This window comes from Eptesicus fuscus, chromosome 23 (assembly GCF_027574615.1).
Source record: "Eptesicus fuscus isolate TK198812 chromosome 23, DD_ASM_mEF_20220401, whole genome shotgun sequence".
Taxonomy (NCBI): Eukaryota; Metazoa; Chordata; class Mammalia; order Chiroptera; family Vespertilionidae; genus Eptesicus; species Eptesicus fuscus.
Genome location: NC_072495.1, coordinates 17,646,681 through 17,669,669, shown reverse-complemented (window position 1 = coordinate 17,669,669; position 22,989 = coordinate 17,646,681). Strand labels below are relative to the sequence as shown.

At 45.3% G+C, this 22,989-nt stretch overlaps 2 protein-coding genes across 4 annotated transcripts in view; both read left to right on the top strand.

Moving 5' to 3' along the window:
• Window positions 1-15,610, top strand: part of PRDM10 (PR/SET domain 10) — a 75,635-nt gene extending 60,025 nt beyond the window's left edge. Inside the window, exons 15-23 of the mRNA XM_054712754.1 lie at window positions 1,521-1,700; window positions 3,490-3,600; window positions 4,654-4,854; window positions 5,455-5,598; window positions 5,992-6,162; window positions 7,874-8,011; window positions 9,322-9,487; window positions 12,865-12,968; window positions 15,333-15,610. Of these exons, the coding sequence (XP_054568729.1) occupies window positions 1,521-1,700; window positions 3,490-3,600; window positions 4,654-4,854; window positions 5,455-5,598; window positions 5,992-6,162; window positions 7,874-8,011; window positions 9,322-9,487; window positions 12,865-12,968; window positions 15,333-15,533 (1,416 nt within the window). The 3' untranslated portion in view covers window positions 15,534-15,610. The remainder of the gene's footprint in view (window positions 1-1,520; window positions 1,701-3,489; window positions 3,601-4,653; window positions 4,855-5,454; window positions 5,599-5,991; window positions 6,163-7,873; window positions 8,012-9,321; window positions 9,488-12,864; window positions 12,969-15,332) is intronic.
• Window positions 15,611-20,549: 4,939 nt separating this feature from the next.
• Window positions 20,550-22,989, top strand: part of NFRKB (nuclear factor related to kappaB binding protein) — a 29,427-nt gene continuing 26,987 nt past the window's right edge. For all 3 annotated transcript variants that reach the window (XM_008142542.3, XM_028146904.2, XM_028146901.2), the window contains exons 1-2: window positions 20,550-20,626; window positions 21,611-21,747. The gene's annotated coding sequence lies outside the window, so the exon portion shown is untranslated. The remainder of the gene's footprint in view (window positions 20,627-21,610; window positions 21,748-22,989) is intronic.

Sequence of the window (22,989 nt, the reverse complement as noted above, 5' to 3'; positions counted from 1 at the left end):
ATCTAAAAGGATTCCTGTTTTGTGATGCTTACTGGTTAGCCATCTATCCCATCCACTTAACATTTTTTGGTTATCTATTTTATGCCAGATACCATTTTAGCACCAAGGCATACAAAACACACACACACACACACACACACACACACACACACACACACACAAACTTTTCTGCTTATATTTTATTTTCACCCAATACATTAGACAGACTTCAGTCAGGGAAGCCAAACCATTAGGAGTACTGTGGAATGAGGGGTTTTATTACAGGAGAAGATGGAGAAGTAAACATCTGACAGGAGAAGTTGCAGGACCAGAGAAAGGTCACTGCTGCCCTTTTGTGAAACCCTGGTCTGGGGGCACAGATGGGAACCTGGGAGTCTGGGACCCCAGGCCCTTGCAGGCCACAGTGGGCTGTGAGGGAGAGCTGGTGCTGCCATGGACGACTGTGTGGCTGCCCATGGGGTGGACATGGACTGGCCAGCAGGGCTGGCAGTTGAGAGCTGGTGGCTCGTGGGAGACAGCAGGGATGCTCTGGTACCACCGCATCTGACCCGAGAGCATCGTGGCTGCTGCTGCATCTCCACCTCCCAGTCTGTACCAGAGATGAGAGGGCCTAGTCTGGTGGGAGGTCCTGAGTCTTCACAAGTAACTGTTTAATCATATGTCCAAGAGCAGAGCCTCTCTGGGCAAGGGAGCTGGCGTGTTTTGTTTTTGTTCAGGATGGGCTCTGCCTAATTGTTTTTCTATGGACTCACGCCAACATGTGCTCATCCGACTAGACCTAGACCATGAGCTCTGTCCATAGCAGGCAGTGTAATGGTTTGCATGAACCTCTGAATCCAGAAGATGAGAGAATCTTACATTTATTTGGGATTTAGAGGAATATCATTATATTTGTTAAAACATTGAGTTTACATACCGCTTTGTAAATTCCATATTACTTATCATTCATTATCAATCTGTTTTGTACTTCTTAATACCAAACTTATTCCATATACCCTTTGCTCTCTTCTGCAAAAGTGCAGTGTGTTTTTTTCTCTCTAAAAAATCAGTGTCTTTCTTTCAAAAAAAGAGTTTTTATTGATTTTTGGAGAGAGAGGAAGGGAGAGGGAGATAGAAATATCAATGATGAGAGAGTATCATTGATTGGCTGCCTCCTGCATGCCCCCTGCTAGGGAGTGAGCCCACAACCTGGGCATGTGCCCTGACCGGGAATTGAACCTGGTTCATGGGTCAACGCTCAACCACTGAGCCACATTGGCCGGGCAAAAATCAGTAGCTTTCAAATTGAAGGGTCATTTTCCACCGAGGCTCAGTGAGATGCACTTACTTGCTAGTGGACAGAGTCATTCCTAGTCGCTTTGCCCTGTCCTTGTATGCTCCAGCTCTGACAACTCGGGTGCATCTCAGTAGGTTGTGGTCACTGCTGACTTGTATTGATATTTTTAAAATATCCCTTCAATTAAAAATTTTCTATTCCCCACTTCTCACCCCCTGCCTTTTCAACGATTTTCTCTCCATAGCGAAAAGACAAACTGCGGGAACACATGCAGAGGATGCACAATCCCGAGAGGGAGGCCAAGAAAGCTGACCGCATCAGCCGCTCCAAGACCTTCAAGCCTCGCATCACGTCCACCGACTACGACAGCTTCACGTTCAAGTGCCGCCTGTGCATGATGGGCTTCCGGAGACGGGGCATGCTGGTCAGTGCCCAGTGGCTCCGGGCTCCGCCGGCCACCTTTCCCCTCTCATTTCTGTTGTGTGGTGGTGGCTCTTGTATATACCTGTATTCTACAGACTTCCATAGGTTCTGGCAGGGGCTGGGGGAAAAACAGGCCAACGATTCCCAATTTGGAGTTCTCTCCTTGCCAGTCTCCCTTCGCCCTCCTTTGCCATAGTTCAATGGTTGGCAAACCGCGGCTCTGTTGACTAATGAGTTTGCCGACCACTGCCTTAGGGAAAAAACACTTAAAAAAACATTTTAATAATGTACTAATGTCTTTAACCTGAAGTCAAAACTTCTGGGTAAGGGTAATGCCTTACTCAGTGGTTGGCAAACTCATTAGTCAACAGAGCGGCAAACCGCGGCTCACGAGCCGCATGTGGCTCACGAGCCGCAGTTTGCCGACCACTGCCATAGTTCATTAGAAGAGGTGTATAGCTAGCACTTTTCTTTTTTTGTTGTTAATCCTCACTTGAGGATATTTTTTTCCATTGACTTTTAAAAAAAAAAAGTGCAAGGAAATGGAGGTGGGGGAGAGAGAGAAACATCGATGTGAGAGAGACTCATCAATTGGTTGCCTCCTGTATGTGCCTCCAGCGGGGAAGGGGGGGGCAGGAGGGGGAGAACCTGCAACCCAGGTATGTACCCTTGTCCAGGAGTGGAACCCGTGACCCTTTGGCGCATGGGCCGACGCTCTAACCATTGAGCACACCGGCCAGGGCTATCTATCACTTTTCATTGCTAGTTTTGTCTTGCTTTACCCTTCTCAGTCTCTGGTCTTACCCACGTTTATTTCCCTCTTCTCATTTGTGTTCCTGAGTGTACTTTCTCTGGGCTCTTTGCCTTCTCGCCGACTGTTCCTTTAATGCCTCTTTCCAGCTATGACACAGCAACAAAAGAAACTTCCATCAAGGCAGCCGTGCGACCAGGTTAGCTGGGACACCAGGACAGCCAGCGCACAGCAGGCCCCAGTACGGCCTTCTGTTACAATCTCGATGAGATGCCAGAACTTAATCCCTGTTTGTGTCACTTAGCCTGGGGTAAAATTGGTCTCCTTAGAGTTGTTTTGTTTTAAGTTGCAGAACCTATTGACAGCTACTACATTAAGTGAGGACTTTGTATTTCTGCCAGGAGCTAAAGTCAGAGAGCATCATTTAAAATTCAGAACCTGGCCCTAGCTGGTTTGGCTCAGTGGATAGAGCCTCGGCCTGTGGACTGAAGGGTCCCAGGTTCAATTCCAGTCAAGGGCATGTGCTTGGGTTGCGGTCTTAATCCCCAGTAGGGGATGTGCAGGAGGCAGCCAATCAATGATTCTCTCTCATCATTGATGTTTCTATCTCTCTCTCCCTCCCCCTTCCTCTCTGAAATCAATAAAAATATTTTAAAAAATAAAATTCAGAACCTTAATTTTTATCTCATTCAATGTCCTCCCTTGGGGTCGGGCACTAAATAATGAAAGACAGGCTTGCATCAGGAGAATTCACCATAGAAGTTCCTGCTACTGTAATTTCCCTTTTTCCAACAGTTCTTTCATCAAAGACTATTCATCGGATCCACAGTGACCCAGTTCCCTTCTGTAATTTGCTGAGTTCCTGTTAACAGGGACTGCTAATGCTTTGGTGTCAGATGGGTCTGGTTCTGGCCAAACGCCTATTGTTTTGGGGCGCCGCTGCACAGAATGTCAGCTTCTCGCCATCGCTCTGAGACATTTGCCTAGCTTCTGTTCATTATAAGCTCTCTTTTTCTCATTTCCTTTTTCCCCCGTTTAGGTCAATCACTTATCAAAGAGGCACCCGGACATGAAGATAGAAGAGGTGCCGGAGTTAACCCTGCCCATCATCAAGCCCAACCGCGACTACTTCTGTCAGTACTGTGACAAGGTAACGGAACCGCCCGCCGCAGGGCCCCCGTGGGAGCCTGCGCAGGACCAGCTGGTCCGCGGGTGGGGACGTGGGCCAGGACCTTCCGTGCTCTCGACAGATGGTTCCCCGGCTCCCAGTGTTTTTCCACAAAACAAGGGCTGCAGGCGTAGCCTCAACTTAAGCCAAATTGTTTTTCTTCAGAATGAGCTGGCTTTGTTTTACTCCTGTTCCCTTCTCTGTGATTTTTGCTGCAAAAGAAGAGTCTTATTACCAAGAGCTTAGTATATGGATTCATTTAAAATGTCTTAGCTCTAAAATGAGAGTGTTTATCAGTGGGTTTGTAAGATATGTGGTAGATTTTGGACTTCTAGAAGATCGAGTAGCATGTGCCAAGGTTTTGTGGTGGAGTACTCTGTGCAATTTCATTCTTTATTTCTGTCCAGTTACAAAAAAGACAGAAAGAGAATATGTGTTTATTGCTTCACTGTAATACTGTTTCCTTATACAATGTACATTCACCACTAGAGGTCCTGGTTGCTATTAGACTTTTCATTGTGGAGGATTCTTTGGCATTTGGTAGTCAAGTACATACATCATGTGAGAGCTTTCACAGAAAAGCTAAAGGATACTGGCCTTAGGAACAGTTCTCTTTCTCTGTGTATCCCTCTCTTCAACTGCAGGAGAAAGGCTATTGTCACTATTACTATCGTAGATCTGTAAATCCAAGGAAGATGGAGAGAGAGATAGAAACATCACTGATGAGAGAGACTCAAGCCTGCAACCAGGCATGTGCCCTGACCAGGAATTGAACTGTGACCTCCCGGTTCATAGGTCAACACTCAACCACTGAGCCACACTGGCCGGGCTAGATGATGTCCTTGTTTTATTCTAATCTATGTTATATGTTATCTTTCATTTTATCTGTTTATTTTGGGTGCATGATATCTATTTTATTTTGGGCTACACTAATACGTTTTCTCTTTTCCTTGTACGGAAATGGTTAGAGGTTCAGCTTTAAGCAGGAAAGGGGAACTGTGTACGGCTTTCATGGCAAAGCGTTTGAACTTGCAGGTTTACAAAAGTGCCAGCAAGCGGAAGGCCCACATCCTGAAGAACCATCCTGGGGCCGAGCTCCCGCCAAGCATTCGGAAGCTGCGTCCTGCCGGCCCTGGAGAACCGGACCCCATGCTGAGTACCCACACCCAGCTCACCGGCACCATAGCTACCCCTCCTGTCTGCTGCCCCCACTGCTCCAAACAGTACAGCAGCAAGGTAGGGGAGCTTCTGGCCGAGTCTGAATTGGGCCACGGGGTAAAGGGTCTCTGGAGAGAAGGTGGTTTCTCCCAGGCGCCCTGCTGGCTTCTTCTGACTTGATGGGGACTGACGTTATAAGGAGCTGCTTTCTGAGAGCTGGGAACATAGGTGGAACAGGGGAGAAGAGGGTGGGCTTGTCCCAGGATTAGCACCATCTGGTGGCCTGAGCACTCGACTGGCTGCTGAGGGCTCCTGTGTGAGAGTCCAGCTCTGAGTTTGTGAGCTCGGGCATTCGAGTACTGCCCATCACGTGATGGCTCCTGAAAAGGGGGGCTGTGACTGACTGCGGCAGGTGCTGGTGGGACCAGGGGGTGCTGTGAGGTGTTCTGACCTCTGATGGTGTGGGTCACGTGATTCTTTCATTTCTCTCAGCCTCTTCTTTTCCCTTTTGTAGCATGGGCCGCCTTAGGGAGGGCACAGTCAGCATCGCTCTTTTTTTTTTTTTTAAATGGACAACGTAAGGGACTTTAGGAACCTTTGTAGGTTTGCTTTTGAGAAAGACTGAGAATAACTAATTCCAGCAGTAACTAATTCTTGACTTTTGCCATAATTTCCCAGACCAAGATGGTCCAGCACATTCGCAAGAAGCATCCAGAGTACGCCCAGCTCCCTAACACCTTGCACACGCCGCTGACCACCGCTGTGATCAGCACCGCTCCGGCCGTGTTAACCACCGACAGTGCCACCGGCGAGACCGTGGTGGTAAGTGTGTGACGGGCGAGAGCACCTTGTGTCCCTCAGGGGTCACAGCTTTCAGGGCCACAGTCTTTAATTGGCTGCAAATGTCGCCACTCTGCTTCTGATCGGGTCTCCTCTGTGAAGGGGGTAGTGGGTGCTGCTCATTGGCCGCAAGGTTGTCCGAACCTTGAGGGTAACCCCACTGGGCCTGGCACAGACAGATGGATACAGATATATAGGTAACCTTCCAGCATCTTCTCTGCTTGGGAATTTCTTCTATGTGAGCTCAGGGCTAACTTGTAGGTTCCACGATCCACCAGTGATACAAATGAGACTTTTGTAGGTAGGGTCCAAGTGCACTGAAGTAGCTACAAGCAGCACTGCCATCAACTAATGCGTTTTGTGTGAATTTTCTAGACAACAGACCTGCTAACCCAGGCCATGACAGAGCTGTCCCAGACCCTGACGACAGATTACCGGACGCCGCAAGGGGACTACCAGCGAATTCAGTACATCCCCATGTCACAGTCCGCGTCCGGTCTCCAGCAGCCTCAGCAAATACAGCTTCAAGTGGTGCAAGTGGCCCCGGTACTGTACTGCCCTCGTCTCGCGTTCCCTTCCTGAGTGCCACATTGTCACCAGCGCATGTGGCCCTGAGGTTGACGAAAGCACGATTCTCAGAGCTGGCGTGGGGCCCTGCTAGAACGTGCTTCTGCGTGCACATCCGGAGCCTAAGGCATTTGTAAAGCCCTCCGCGGGCCGAGCAGGGCTCTGACTTAGCAGTCAGAGGGTTTAGGCTCCAGCGCATGCTGCCATCTGCGCTGCTGCGGACAATACCCGCGCAGACTCTCTCTGAGGCTCTTCTGGATCCTTATCCTGGGTCACTGGGGTGACTTCTTGGTGAGGAGCCAGTTTGAGAAGTCCCGACACAGGCATCAAGTGACTTCTATCATGGGAGCTTGTACAGGATAAATGTGACCCAATCCCTGAATACCAGTCAGTACCTTATTCGAATAGACCAGCGATTTTCAACAGGTGTGCCGCCTGGATTTTTAAAACATGCAACACCTCCCTGTTTAGCCAGGGGCACTGGCCTCTTTTCCCTTAGACCAGTGGTCGGCAAACTGCAGCTCGCGAGCCACATGCGGCTCTTTGGCCCCTTGAGTGTGGCTCTTCCACAAAATACCACGGCCTGGGCGAGTCTATTTTGAAGAAGTGGCGTTAGAAGAAATTTAAGTTGAAAAAATTTGGCTCTCAAAAGAAATTTCAATTGTACTGTTGATATTTGGCTCTGTTGACTAATGAGTTTGCCGACCACTGCCTTAGATTATCAAGTAAAAAAGTGACAACAGCCAACACAACAATAGCTGCCTGGCATGAATGAATCAAAATTATACATAGTTGTATTAGATCGGCAACAATATATTTTTTGATGTGCCACAGAATGTTAGTAATTAGTTTATGTGTGCCATGAGATGGAAAAGGTTGAAAATCGCTGGTACAGGCATATAACTGTGTTCCTTCTACCAGGTAATTAGTAGCTCATTCTTCCTGATCAGGGAGCCAGGAGAAGGAATCCCCCCAGAACTGTTGTTTCATTTAATTACACTGAGGGAGTGTCCGCCAGGCGCATGATCAAAACAAATGGAAATCATGTGGTCTCTGAAAATTGGAAGCTAATACCAGAACAGGGAGTGGAAGCTTCCACTCACTGACTATTCTTCATCTCGTTTTTCTTATGGGAGGGCTCTTAATTTGGGGCTCTGGAAGAATCTATCCCTGGACTTGCCTGTAAAATACGATGTGCATGTACATTGTTCTGGAATAAGGGCTCATACGTTAGCCAGTTTTCAAAGATGTCTGCGATGCATAAAAGGTTACGAACCGCTGTTCTAGCGGTTCAGTCGAGACAAGCTGAAAGGCAATTCTCTCCCGTGATATCTTTTAACTCATAAAGGGTAGGTCATTACATTTAATTGAAATTGAAGGGGAAAGATTTCCGATTCCGGAGAGCCTCTCATCCAGCTTTTATTAAGAGCTATATTTCTTCTGGCTCCTTCTCTTTCAGAAGTTAATAGCATTAGTGGCTCCTGTTTTACAAGCTTCATTTTAAAAACTGCCTTTTCCCCTGCCGTTTGCCAGCTCGGCTCAGGTGTGGGCTCTCTGGGAGTGAAGCCTTGGACGGAAGGTTCTCTTCTCTCTCTTCCTGTGTTCCTGTTGGGATATTGGTTGAGCTGAACTTCTCTGGAAAGATTTCCCTTCGCCTCGATCAAAATGGGTTTGTGTTTGTCGCCCCCAGGCCACCTCCCCTCACCAGTCTCAGCAGTCCACTGTGGACGTGGGCCAGCTGCACGACCCGCAGACCTACACCCAGCACGCCATCCAGGTGCAGCACATCCAGGTCACCGAGCCCGCCGCCTCGGCCCCGGCCTCCCAGGTACACGTGGCGTAGACCGTTCACAGACGCTAGTGTGACCCAGGGACCCTGAAGAATTAATAAGAGTGAAGAGACATTCCCTTCAGACCTCGTCTCCTTGACTCCCGAAATATTGTTAGCGTGGACCTTAGTTTTTATATTGGTATTTGGACACACGTTAAGTGATTAGCTTCTATCCCAACGGGCCCTGTGATGTGACAGCCTGCAGACGAAGTGGGTGCAGGGTCATTTCCACAGGGAAGGGGCTGTGGCCCCCTAAGGGAGGCCTGGAAGGGGCTCCCTCACATCCCAGGTGGGCGTGGTCACTTGGCCTCGTAGGATGAGGGCACAGCGGAGAAGGGCCGACCCAGATTCCTGCAGGATCCCCCTGGCCTGGGTCTCAGAGTGAGGTGGCTATAGAGATAAATTCTGGGAATGACGAAGATTATGTCTAGGACATTTTTGTAGAAGTGGTATTTGGATTAGGTCTTGAAGGAGAGGTAGGGTTTTGACGTGGTACTTGGGGAAGGCATGATGACTTGAATATGGTCTCATTCGAGTCAAGACACAGGGATGGGACATTGTGTATTTATAGAAAGCTGTTTAGGTACTAACAGGAAATGGTGTTTGGAAAAAAAGCTGGAAAGGTGGTTTGGAGCTGGCTCGAGGGGCAGCCTGAGAGCCTGGGCCTTACCCTGGGACAGGAGTGGCCTCCACCTCCCCCTGTGCTCAGCTCCAATAACGCTGGGACTGCGCAGTTCCCTTCAGTGGGAAGTAGGACTTCAGTTTGTGCGACAGATTAGCTTTGTGACACAGGCAAGTTCGCTTCTCCATTGTTCTCACTTCTGTAATATAGATAATCATATTTTCACTCATCTTTCTAACAAGATACTCTTGGAGAGAATCCTTTGAAATCTAAGTAGGAGCCCTAGCTGGTTTGGCTCAGTGGATAGAGCGTCATCCTGCGGACTGAGGGGTCCCAGGTTCGATTCCGGTCAAGGGCACATGCCCGGGTTGTGGGCTCGATCCCCAGTGGGGGTCTTGCAGGAGGCAGCCGATCCATGATTCTCTCTCATCATGGATGTTTCTCTCTCTCTCCCTCTTCCTTCCTCTCTGAAATCAATAAAAATATTTTTAAAAAAAGAAAGAAAACTAAGTAGGATTTCATTGTTATGATTACTTTTCATTGATCCTATTTGTTTTTAAAATATTACTATTTTAGTAGGGGTACTTTCAGTATTGTAATTCCTACTAGCCTGAATTATTTCGTCAGTGATTTAGAGTCTTGGGAATTCATGGTTTTTCTGCTCTCGCTTTCTCTCTAGCTCCAGGTGGCTGGGCAGCCGCTGAGCCCCTCCTCCCAGCAGTCTCAGCAGGGGCTCAGCCCCTCCCACATGCAAGGCAGCTCCTCGGCCCCAGGCCAGGCACCCCAGCAGCAGCAGAGCTCTGTGCAGCCCACTTACCTGCCCAGCACCTGGAACTCCTTCCGTGGCTACTGTAAGTGAGAGACGAGGGCCCTGGCCGGGTGGCTCAGTGGGTAGGAGTATCTGCCTGTTCACCAGAAGGTGGCTGGCTGATTCCCAGTGAGGGCACATACCCAGGTGGCGGGTTTGATCCCTGGTCGGGACACCTGCAGGAGGCAACTGATCGATGTTTTTTCTCTCACATTAATGTTTCTCTCTTGCTTTCCTTCTCTCCCTCCCTTCCTCTCTCTAAAGTCAATGAAATAAAAAGAAACAAGGGGATAAAGCTGCAGGTCATCGGTGGGGAGCCTGTAGCCCTGGGCCATCATTTCATCAGCTTTATAACGGATTTTCTAGATTAATGTCTCATTGACCATTTTCTTCACTCTGCATGTACTTGAATGAGTTTCATGGCAGAATTCAAGGTAGCATCCTGATCAGAGAGCCACCCATTTGAGACATGAGGACTATTGCTGGAATAAGTGTAGGCAGGTGATTTAAATAGTAGAATAGATGGATGTAGGATCTGTCGATAGTATTGATTCATGTCTTCCACCAGTATTTATTGAATGTCTGCATCTCAACCAGTGAGCTAGACCCTGGGTGTACAAAAGATTAACATCACTAGTAATAATAATGCTAGCCAACTTTCATTAAGCTCTTGCTATGTGCCAGGAAGGTTTTTAAGCCACGTATATGCACATTCAGTATCCACAACCTTTGAGATAACTACAATAGTTATTTGTATTTTACCGATAATGTAATTTAGGAACAGAGGAACTCGTCTGAGGAACATAGCTTGTAAATGGAGGTTTGAACCCAGCAATCTGGATCCAGAGTTGACACCAAACCACCTTGCTGGGCTGCCTCTCCTAAGGAGATTGTCTTTGGCTCAAAAAAGATCATTAGCTGGTTGAGAGAGAGATATGAGTAGTTGCTTTCAAAACCCCCGGGATTAGTACTATGGAAGCAGTGAAAGGCTAGCTGCTGAAGTTCAGAATAGGTGATAGTCTGAGGGATGACAGCCTTGGGTATGAGCTGGAAAGTATGGGACCTCTATGACTGAAGATGTGGGAGGAACAGGACTAGAGGTAAAGGCCTCAGTACAGGGAACTAGGAGGGATAGGGGCTGAGAAGGTGGGAAGACCAGTGATGATCTTCCCCTATTATTGATTTTTTTTTTGGGGGGGGGCGTCCATCTCTGTTGTGTTTGATCATTGGCTACGTTATATAGATTCGGTATGGAGTTAGGCTCCATCCCGTCCAGCTAGTTATTTTTACAGTCTAGTCTCTTAAATATTGGTGGGCACTACGAGGCCTGAGTCTCGTTTCTAGGCATGGTAAATACAGTGGGATCCTGGTCAACAGGTTGGCATTTATACTCAGTTTAATTCCTGTGAACAAAATATGGCATGATGAAGATAGTCTCGGTGATAATAGTATGAACTAGCATTCTAACCTGAAGAAAGGATTCTAGAACTGAACTTCTTTATTTTAGGGAAAAAATTTAAAAGATAAGAAAAATATACTAGTAATAGTGTAATGAATGCCCTGTACCCATTATCTAGCTTTAGCAGTTATCAACTCCTGGCCAATTTTATCTCCACTGAACACCCCCATATCCCCTCATCATTCTCTCCATCTCTCCCAGTTCTCCAACTAGATAATAACCCATGTCATTTCATCCACAAATATTTTGGTATGTATCTCTAAAACCAAAGGAATATACTTAAAAAAAAAACACCAAAAAACTCCAGTACCATGACTGCCCCTAAAAATAAATGATGGTAATTTTTTTGATACCATCAGATATCCAGTCCGGGCTCATATTTCTTGAGACTGTCTCATAAATTTCAATAGTTGGTTTGTCCAAACTGGGTTCCAAATAAGGGCCAAACATTGCAATTGATTCTGTATTTTGAGTTTCTTTTACTGTGTGTTCTCTCTCTCTTTTAAGTTACAATTTATGTGTTGAAGAAGGTGGGTCATTTGACCTGTAGAATTTTCCACATTCCGACATTTCTCAAAATCCCACATGGATTTTGCTATTGACATCCCTATATGATCATTTAAGATGCCTTCTTCCGCCCCTTTATTCCCTGTAGGCTGGCAGTTAGATCTGTTGGAGTCAGGTTCAGTTTTGTCTCTGACACTTCATAGCTGGCTGTGTGCTTCCATCAGGAGGCACGCGGTGTCTGCCTCTCTCTCTGTTCCTTTGGCCCGAAATTTCATCGGGGATTGCAAAGTGGTCCTGGGCTGATTCTGTCATTTTTATACACGAATTAGCTAGGAAGCTTCAATGAAGAAAACAATTTTACCTTAATGAGCAGGTTACTCTGAGGTTCAGTTTGTGCAGGAATGGCAGGATAAATGCTTTAAATACCTGGCTCATTGCCTTACTTGCCGATTTTCAAATTCATGCGTTGTTTCCTAGTATTACCCAGTGGACCAATGAGGGCTGTGTGTGTGTTACTACTGTCATGTACTCATGGATTTCAACATAGCTGACGTGTTTCAGATTACTGCAGTGGTTATCCTTACTGGCATTTAGCTACTGGGAGCATCTTTTTTTTTTTTTTTTTTTTAAAATATACTTTTATTGCTTTCAGAGAGGAAGGGACAGGGAGAGAGAGAAACATCAATGATGAGAGAGAATCATTGATCGGCTGCCTCCTGCACACCCCACACTGGGGGTGGAGCTCGCAACCCGGGCATGTGCCCTGACCGGGAATCGAACCATGACCTCCTGGTTCATAGGTCGATGCTCAGTCACTGAGCCATGCTGGTTGGGAGCATCTTTGGATTGGCTGTTTTCTACACAATCTTGTTGTCTTTTGTAGTATCTTGCATGCTGGTGTGACACCTTGTTCTAGGTTCATCTTATATGTTTTCTGACCCAGATCTGGAATCAGCTATTTTCCCAAGAAGCTCTGGTCCCTTTTAGTAGAAAATATTACTCAGAGACTCAACTGGGTGCTAGGGTGAAGTTTGGTGAAATAAAACTCAAGTTAGGTTGATTCATGATTGCTGGGCAATAGTGGATACATTGTGCTACTCATTCAGATGTGAATATAAGAGATAAAAATATTAAGCTAACAGGTAAGTTTTTGTGTCTTATTTCAGGGTTTTAAATAGCTGTTGTGTATTTGTCTTTATGGATATTCAGAAGCCACAGTTGAGGGAGGTGCATTGATCGCCTGCAATATTTGGTAACTCTGCTAACCTCACGTGGGCATTTCGTGTCAGAGGTGCTTTTACTATATCAAAAAAATCACGTCATCATAAGACTCTCTCAGCAAGCAAATCCCTGGCAGTGTCTCGGTGGGGAAGGTGGTCACGTGTTAGGGTTTTTGTCTACCACTTGTATTAAAATCTGAGACCACTGAAATAGGCATATTTCCTGTTTTTCAGCATCCGAGATTCAAATGATGACGCTTCCCCCGGGACAGTTTGTGATCACAGATAGTGGTGTGGCAACTCCAGTCACAACCGGCCAAGTGAAGGCGGTTACTCCGGTAAGCTGTGTGCTCGCGAGGGTTTTCCTGTCCACCCTACTGCATCCGACTCCCCTTCCCCTGCCTTCTACTCCCCAACCTGCAATATCTGAGTTAGAAGTACCTCTCCTGTGCTCCCATTACAACTTGTGGAGCTGTATTCTAACCCTGTCACAGTTGACTTTAATTATTGGTTTACTATCTATCTTTTCTCAGTAGGCGATGAATTAATTCCTTGAAAGCCGGGTCTTCGTTGTTATCTCTTTATTCTCAGTGCCTTGCACAGGAGGCTGGTCTATAGTAAATGTTCAATAAATATCTGTCCTATGTATAATTATAATGAACCTCCTAGATCCATACACATAGGGATTCATATTTCATCACCTTTTTATGTGCTCCTTGGAATGTATATGAGCTATCATTACTGTTGGTTATCAATTTGTGTTGGAAGAGAATGGCATAATGAATCTATTACAGAGCTCTTTCAAACTATTTTAAACAATTTGGCCATCCCAGGGTGAAAAACATTACCATAAATTCTCTTACTATATTTAGATTGGGCAGGTCAACATTGATTGTATCTGCTACCTCTGTTTTTATCTTCACTGGTTTATTCTGGCCTGCCTCTAAGTTATTAGAAAACAGAGTATTTAAATTTAAATTAAGGAAAATACTCTTAAGTGGATAAGAATATCAGGATATTCCAGAGGAAGACTGATTCCCAAGAGGCCTCAAAGAGTAGCAGATAGTCTAGTGGCCTCAAAAACCTGATTTTTTTTTTTTTCAAGGCATACTGAGAGCTCACTCATTTTTTAGCATCCAAACTCACGGTAACCAGACTTAGGAGAGGTGTGTAAATCCAGAGTAACACTATTGTCAATGAAAACAATAACTAATGTAAAATGGTATGATCAATGAAATTTCTGCTTCCTGTGGGTCCCATTGACTCTACCATTTTTTTTTACCCAGGAACTTATTTGGGAATTGGATTATAGCCAAGGATGCCCCCTCTCTCACCACAATATACATACATACAAATTTAATAAATATTTGGGGGGGTTCATAGATTCTCGGAAGTCCACTTATGTACCCTAGGTTGAGAACCAGACCCCTCCTGCTAAAGAAAGACCCATATGGGAAACCAAATCATAATCATAGTTGTGTGATGAGTGTGGACTCAGAGCATATGGCCCTAGATCAATCAAATGGGTACTTGGCTATGGCTTTTTTCTGGGTGTTGCTTGAAAAGGCCAATGCTTGAGTTTTCAAACTCTGTGGCTTTTTTTTTTTTTAATTTTTATTGATTCTCAGAGAGGAAGGGAGAGGGATAGAGAGATGGAAACATCAATGGGAGAGAATCATTGATCAACTGCCTCCTCTATGCCCCACACTGGGAATTAGGCCCACAACTCAAGCATGTGCCCTGACCGGGAATTAAACCAGTGACCTCCTGGGCCATGGGTAGATGCTCAACCACTGACCCACACCGGCTTTGCTCTGTGACTACCTTTTTTCCTCAGCGTAGTAGCTAGCTAACCCCCCTTCTGTCCGTCACATTTTTCCTTTAAAATGTTAACGTAAAGATATAGCTAGCTGCAGTCTATGAGGGAGACATCATTATTAAAGGAAAAATGAGGAAATAGAGAGACAGTGTATATTTTCATGATGCTAATTTATTCATTGTAATGGACTTTATTCTAAGACTGTGCTCTTCCTATGCTTTTGAGTGTTCAAGCATCTTTTGTTTGACGGCAGCATTTCAAAAATGGCTTTGCTTGGCAAAATAACACTTGGAAACATTTGTTATTACTTTTAATTTTGCCGGTGTTGGACATTCTGAAGTCCGGGAAGAGTTGTTCTTGACTACCTGTCTTGGGGGCTATTCTGCCTCTTTACGAGACTTTAGATCAAGCATGTCAAACTCTCGGCCCGTGGGCTGCATGCCTCATTTGTTTGGCCTGTGTTAGCCTTTGAGTTTGACACGCTTGCTTTAGATGATAATTTTTCTTTGATCAATTTTATATTAATCTTAAAATTTAACTGACAGACAGCAGTCTTATTTTAGAAATCTAAATTCTTCAGAGTAGTTCAAGGGCACATGTTTTGTGTGCCATGTAGGTTACCATTGTGATGCCCAGCTCTCTCTGAAGGTCGTCACTGTATCTTTTGGTAGAATAACCAAGGACCCCTCCTAAATCACCTTTGTGGTCAACTCCTGTGATTGACCCATTCTCCCCAAAACGCTTTGGTAAGGCACCTCCCCTTCATGCCTATTTTAGTTCCCCTTGTACCATTTCTTTACAGATTCCTCCCTCTTTCTGTCCCCAGGGTTCCCCTACCCCCATTAGGCCTCAGATTTCTAAAGATCCTTTCTTCCTGCTCCAGGGTCATTATGTGTTATCAGAAAGTCAGCCGGAACTGGAGGAAAAGCAAGCTTCAGCCCTCTCTGGGGGAGTCCAGGTTCAGCCAACTGCGCACAGTGACTTGGACCCCCAGCCCACCAGCCAACAGCAGCCCACACAGTACATCATTACAACCACCACCAACGGCAACGGGAGCAGGGAAGTGCTTATCACCAAACCTTAACTGCCGCCCTGGAGCTAGAATCCAGCAGTCACATCATGTCTTTTCTCATTCATAAATCGGAAAGCTTCTGACACTTACCACTCTTTTTTACGATTTGTCATTCACTCAAGCGTTTGGAGGTTACAGTTTGACACTCGTACCATTGACTGGGGTTTGTTTTATCAAGGCCACCTTTACGGAACGGACTCTACGAGTTGCTGTTGTGGAATGGAGATCTTTCCGTGGCAAGTAGAGTTCAAGATGGAGAAATTTTGCCTCGTTCGTGGGTTGATTTTTTTAATACATTGATAAGCCTTACTTTTCCGTTGTGGAACTATTAAGTGGCGTATTGTGTTTGTACCAAAGGTGGAGAAAGGGTGTGACAAGTCCATGGCCATGGACTTCATTCCAAGCCGAGGCACCAAAGGAGAAGGGGTTATTTTATGGGTCCGTGTTAGGCCAGGACTGCTTCATCTTTTGAGTTTGCAGGAACTTAACCACGGGGGCCTATGAAAAACAACAATGATGAAACAAAGGGTGACAGTGATGTTCTGAAGGAAAAACTGTCGTCTAAATTTTTTTTTATTGCTGATTGAAAACAACAACAGCTTGCCTTTCTTTGGAAAAATCACTGTTGGGCTATTGGTAGTACTTCCCAGAGCTTCTGCCCTCAGCACCTAAGGCCAAGAGACCATGTTCTGCTGGATCTTACTTTATTAGTCCACAACGGTGGACTCCCTGTAAGAAAAAGGTTGCCTGATGTCAGCAGAATTTAAACTTCTGCATGAAAGCATTGCCACCGTTCTCTGATGTGGTTGTAATGAGATACTAGAGACAGCTGTACCGAGTAAAATTACGGAGACGATATAATATGTATATAAAGTGAAAAGCACTGAAACCTTGACCTGCCTTGCAGGATCCATACCATTTATTGGTAAAGGGTGAATTCCTTTCCCTTAGCAGGTGTATATTCGGCCCTCGCCCACAGCATTCAGTGTATTTTAGGATTTTTAATGCTTTCGTAAAATGAACATTCTGTAAGGTTGGATGGGAAGGTGGCCCTCCTTATTTCTTACCACTCTTACCTTAAACATACTATAACCCATCTGGACCCTTTGGTATGACCAACTTCACACTAAGCGGTAAAATAAGAACATGGGGACCATTTATAATACATTAAGGCAATGATTTTCAACCTTTTCATCTCATGGCACACATAAACTAATTACTAAAATTCTGTGGCACCCCAAAAAAATATATTTTTTGCAAATCTGACAAAAAAAGATAATTTTGATTGATTTACAAAAAAAATAATAATTACCTACCCTTTTTGCTTGTATATAAAGATTTCTGGTACCAAGAACTAACCATTCAGATGAAACCTTATTATGCAATGCGACCAATAAGATGCAATTAATTATTATATGATCTATATATAGGGTGGTCCCTAAAAATGAATACATACTTTGGGTTATTATAAAGGCAATATTTATTATAATACATATCCCTTTCAAAATTGAGCTATCTGCTATTCAAGTGTGCATACATTTTTTGGGGACACTGCATTTATGGTTCAAGACAGAGCATTCATACCAGATGGCTATTGTTGTATTGGCTATTGTCATTTTTTTTTTTATTTGACAATCTGAGAAGAGGTCAGTGCCCCTGACTAAATAGTCAGGTATTGAATGTTTTACAAATTCTTCTTGCAGCACACTGGTTGAAAATCACTGCATTAAGGGATCTGGGAGAAATCTAATCTTTATGGCTATTACACTGTCAGTAGGGAAAGGAAAAAAATCTGCCTCAGTAATAGTTTTGCTTATATGCATTCCTCTTTGTTAGCTATGAATTCATTGGGGGAAAACATTTCCCTCCTTTTTACTATACATTCCAATTGTACACATGAAACACTGCAGAGATCAGTATGTATTTTAACAACTTTTTGTGATATACTAACACATTTTTAGAATAATTACTGTTGGTAGAGTTTATCACTGCAGAAAAGAAAGACCTGACTTAAATTTCAAATGAAATTAATTTATTTTATTTACATTTCTGGGTAAAAACTGGTTCTATCAATTAAGTATAGTAGCATCTTTACTATAGTAAAGATAACTTTTCTGAAAGGTAAACAATTCAATTGAAACAACTTGACTAATATGTAGATTTTTGCACTTTATTTCTGAGACCTCATTTATTTAGTTACCCCTGAAAATTTGGGCACTAAGAGAACTTGAGAAAGTTACTTGGGAAATGTGTAGAAACTGAAAATGGACTCTGTATCTTTGGTAACAAAGAATTAATGTCAATATTTTTAATAGAAAATATTGACCCTGAACGACAAACTAGAGACTCTGGGTCCCACAGTCCCACGTTGTAATGATTGTACACATCCTAGGATCCGGTCTAGAATGACTTGCTCGGTGAAGAATACTACACTTCCCCAATGATCCAGTTTCCTTTTAATACCTTAAATTTGGCTCTCTTGGGTCCTTTTTAATTTGAATCAGCAAGGTACCTCTCCCTCCTCACCTCAGGAGTAACATTGATTAACATAGAAAACTATCACTAAATGGAATGTTCATTTTATACCAGTTATTTCAAGTTTTAAAATACACAGAAGGAAATGTGGAAGGACCTCTTTGTCTATTTCCTATCGAAGTTGGTTTGTTTTTTCTTTTTCTTTTGTTCTTATGTGGAATAAGTAAATCTCTAAAACTAATTTGTATATTATCAACCAGACATGCAGGTGGCAGTCAAGCCAAATAACACTGCTTTAAGATCAGGTATTCCGCACATTCATCCAAGGTAGTAAATTTTCAAAAGGACTTGGATTTGAAGAGATGGCAGAATATATGTCATCTGAAGACCCAATTTTGGGGGGAAATGTTTGTAGCCAATGTTTATATTGTTTTGTTTCTTAAGACACATTGGCACTGTAGACTTCAATCAGTGCAGTGTAAATTTTGGAGTAACATAGATTTTACATTTTTATTGCTTGATTTGTGCCCACATAATAGACATTTTATCATGTAAAATTCCTGTTATCCAGGAAAAAAAACCTATTATTTTGATTCTTGAATTGTTTTTTGATTTCCAATTACCCTTTCAAAAAACTCTTAGGGCTAAAAAGCACTTCATGAGATGCTAAAGCCGACCCCCGGGTTAAAAATGTTGACCCTCTCCTGTTATTTAAATGTGAACATTTATTGTACATTCAGTGAGTTATAGTGTTAATAGTCTTGTGCTACTCAGCAGGTGTAAAAATTAATAAATATTTTTTTAAATAAACATCTTCCTTGTTTGTATGTGTGACGCTTCAAGAGCTACTGAGACTGTTAAATTTTTTTCCTACTATTACAACGTACAGTGTTTTGACTCTTGGATTCACTATGGTCTGGTCAGACTCCCTGTGAGAGAATTTGTGGATGACAACTGTGGAATGATGTTCTTCTGCTTATTCACTTGGTGGGGGTTTCTGATTCAAGAACCTACCAACTTTCTAACAGGAACTAAGGGCAGGCTTGCAGCCAGCAGGGGAACAGAGAGGGGGCTTTTTTTTTTTTTTTAAAACTTCTACTTTCCAAAAAGGGAGGGATATTTTTTGGGGCCCTTGAGCTTCTCTGGCGTAGTTGTATCCGATCAAGAGAACTGAGGCCCGTGGTGTGACTCAGTAGTTGAGAGTGGACCTATGACCCAGGAGGTCACCATTGGATCCCCGTCAGGGCACAGGCGGGGTTGTGGGCTCCACCTCCGGTAGGGGGCGTGCAGGAGGCAGCCGGTGAATGATTCTCCCATCCTTGAAGTTTCTATCTTTCTCTCCCTCTCCCTTCCTCTCTGAAATCAATAAAGAAATATATTTTTAAAAAGTGGTGTTTTTTTTAAAAAAAAAAACTTTATATAAAATAGAGAACTGAGGATGATCTCTGCACGTCAGCTGGGAGTAGCTGTGGAGTCTGAAGCCATTCTAAGTAAGAGCCAGTGAGTAAGAAGAAAGAGACATAGATTCTTAACAAGAGGAACGTTATCCAGTTTAATTTAAAATGTATTTCTTCAGTGTTTATACTTTTTTACGACATCCAGGGTCCTGGGTGGGGAGGGAGAAATGGGAACACACGAGGGGGGGCATAGGCTTGAGTCCCTTTTCCCCTCAATGTCACTCGAGAAACCGCTGATTTTCAAAATGGGAATTAATAGTGCATAGTTCTAAAAATGCAGCTGTGGTACAAAGATAGTTGATAGAAAATGCTTGGCATAGTGACTGGAGCAAGGTATGCTCTCTGCAAACCTTACCGAATAAAACTGCATTCAGCCCTAACCAGTTTGGCTCAGTGGATAGAGCGTCAAGCCTGTGGACCCAGGTTCGATTCCGGTCAAGGGCATATATACCTTGGTTGTGGGCACATCCCCAGTAGGGAGTGTGCAAGAGGCAGGTGAATCGATGTTTCACTCTCATCGATGTTTCTAACTCTCTATCCCTCTCCTTTCCTCTCTGTAAAAAAAAAATCAATAAAATAAATAAATAAATAAATAAATAAAAGGCAAAAGTATTTAAAAAAAAACACAAAAAAAAACTGCATTCAGTGACTCGGGTTTTGGGGCCTCAATTCGCGGCCAGGTAAAAACTGCACACCGTCTCTACCCTCCAGAAACTTCTAAGCCAGGTGCGACCTTCAAGCTGATCTCTGCACGCTGATTGCAAACTGCATCCTGAGACACAGCGGAGAGAGCTCCTGTCGCCCCAGGCCCCGCCCCAGACCCGGCCCCGCCCCAGGCCAGGCCCCGCCCCAGGCCAGGCCCCGCCCCCCAGGGCCCCCCGGCCCCGCCCCAGGCCCGGCCCCGCCCCAGATCCCGCTCCGCTTCTCTACACACCGTCCTGGCCCCGCCCAGAGACACGCCTCTGCAGGCCCTGCCTCACGCAGCCCCGCCCCGCCCTGACGTCCAAGGACCCGCCCCTCTAGGACCCGCCCCCCCGCTATCCAAGGCCCCGCCCCTTCCGCCGCCGGAGCCCGGAGCGTGCACGCGTAGAGACGCCTAGCGAGGGCGAGCGCGTCCTGGAGCCCGCGGGCCGAGGATCGCAGCGGGCAGCGAGGCCCGCGCTTGCGGCCGAGGTGAGGGCGGGCCTTAGGGGGCGAAAGGGTTAAGTCGTTGCGGGGGAGCGGAGGGAGGGAGGTGCTGGGGTCTCCGAGGGTCGCTGCCCGGGTGGGTAGGTGGCGGGGAGCGGGCCTGTGGGAGCTAGTGGCCCGGGTGGGAGTGGGGTTAGGGTTGGGGCGGAGGGGCCTGGGCGCAGCGGTGCGGATTGGAAGGGCGGGACCTGGGCCTCAGGCTGGGGCGGGGTTGACTAGGGGGAGGCTTTGCTGCGGGGACGACGGATTTGGAGCCAGGGGTGGCCCCGGAAGGAGCCTTAAGGTTTAGCTTGTTTGGGGCGGGGGGTAGGGGAGTGAGGGGGACGGGGAGGGTCGGTTAGCCCTGGTGCAGAGGAAAGGACATTGGGAGAGGCCTTCCTGGCCTAGTAAAGGGGTCCAGACGCCACAAGACTTAGAAATCCTTGGCTTCCGGGGTTCCAGCCTCTGGCAGCTGCCTGCTTTTTTGTATTTGGAGAGCCTGTTCAGAATAGTAGCAGGGCAAAGGTTGCCACTGGGTAGGATTCAGTTTAGCTCCAGGTCCACCGAATTGAAGACACTTGTGAGCAAGTTGTGGAACAGGTGATCCTCCTAAGAGGCAGGTGGGACGCCGGCTTTGCAGCTCTTACCCTGCTGTACGTCAGTTCTTTTCAATTGGGACTTGATGCTCAGCATCAGGTTGCTTCTGCATTTTTTTTTTTTTCTATTTCAAAGTTTTGTGAAACACACACGTCTTGTGCTTTCTCACCTGCTTCAGTCAGCACAGGGGATGTTCAGGGTATTGTAATTCACCACGGCCGGCGGGGTGGGGTGGGGTGGGGGGGGGGAGGACACAGCTGCTTGGTTCAACACTTAACCCACCCGCTGGGTCTCACGTAGATCTGAAACCTCTTCAAGATAAACTTGAAATAATTTAGTGGGGAGGTGCTTGTTTTAACAGTAAATTTACAGGTTTGCTGTTTATCATTTGAGAATTTCAGAATGAGAAGTCATTCCGTGACTGCGTTACGTGACCGCGTTAAGTCACGTAAACTCATCCATCTAGAGATTGTTCGTTGCAGGAATCCAGGATTGGCCTAACCACCTTTCATCAGTTGACACCCGGTGAGGTAAGACTTGTCCAGAGTCACTGAGATGAGAAGTTTGGTGTTTTGACTTGTAGTCTATTTTTTTTTTTTTCTTCCCATTTTCCTGTGCTAGTTATTGCTAGCCCATTTGGTAGGAATAGGAAATAGAGCATGGACTTAGCCGGTGTTCCTAGAGTGATGGAGTCCACGCTCCTTGTTCCTGAGAGCTTTGTTCAGTCCTGTGGCCTCAGCTTTACATGGATTCTAGCCATCAGCCTTGTGAAATGTCTTTTTTTTAAATATATTATATTGATTTTTTACAGAGAGGAAGAGAGAGGGATAGAGAGCTAGAAACATCGATGAGAGAGAATCATCGACCAGCTGCCTCCTGCACACCCCCTACCAGGGATGTGCCCGCAGCCAATGTACATGCCCTTGACCGGAATCGAACCTGGGACCTTTCAGTCCGCAGACCGACGCTCTATCCATTGAGCCAAACCGGTTTCGGCAGCCTTGTGAAATGTTTTAATAAGTACTTTACTAAAGATGGCCAGCAGTGTTCCGTTATTACAGGAAGGAGAAAAATAGCATTACATTTACATGGCTATAAAAGTCGGATGGACCAGCTGAAGGTGGGTTGGCCTCCACGTTACAGATGGTCACGGTCAGGTTCTTGGAGCCTCTGGAGTTTATTTGGACTAATAAAGTCACCATGAGATGCTCCCTTTTCATGATTTAAATTGGAAGTTTAGATAGGGTGTATTGTGTGTAGTGTTAAGAAATGGCTCTGCCGCCAGGCAGACCTGAGCCTCAGTCCTATCCCTGGGGTTAAGCAAGTTACTTACTACATGTTTTACTGTCTGTAGAATAGATATAATAACCCTATCTTTCACAGTTGTGAGAATTAAATGAGATAGGCCCTCATTAATAACTTATTGTTAGTGTCTGAGCTTGATTAGTCTGTGTGAACTTTCTTTTGTGAAAGAGCAAAGACTTAATTGCTAAAAAATACAATTGTTAAATTATGTTTTTAAAAAATATATTTTATTAATTTTTTACAGAGAGGAAGGGAGAGAGATAGAGAGTTAGAAACATCGATGAGAGAGAAACATCGACCAGCTGCCTCCTGCACACTCCCCACTGGGGATGTGCCCGCAACCAAGGTACATACCCCTTGACCGGAATCGAACCTGGGACCCTTGAGTCCGCAGACCGACGCTCTATCCACTGAGCCAAACCGGTTAGGGCTGTTAAATTATGTTATAGTGGAGATATTATTGGCCT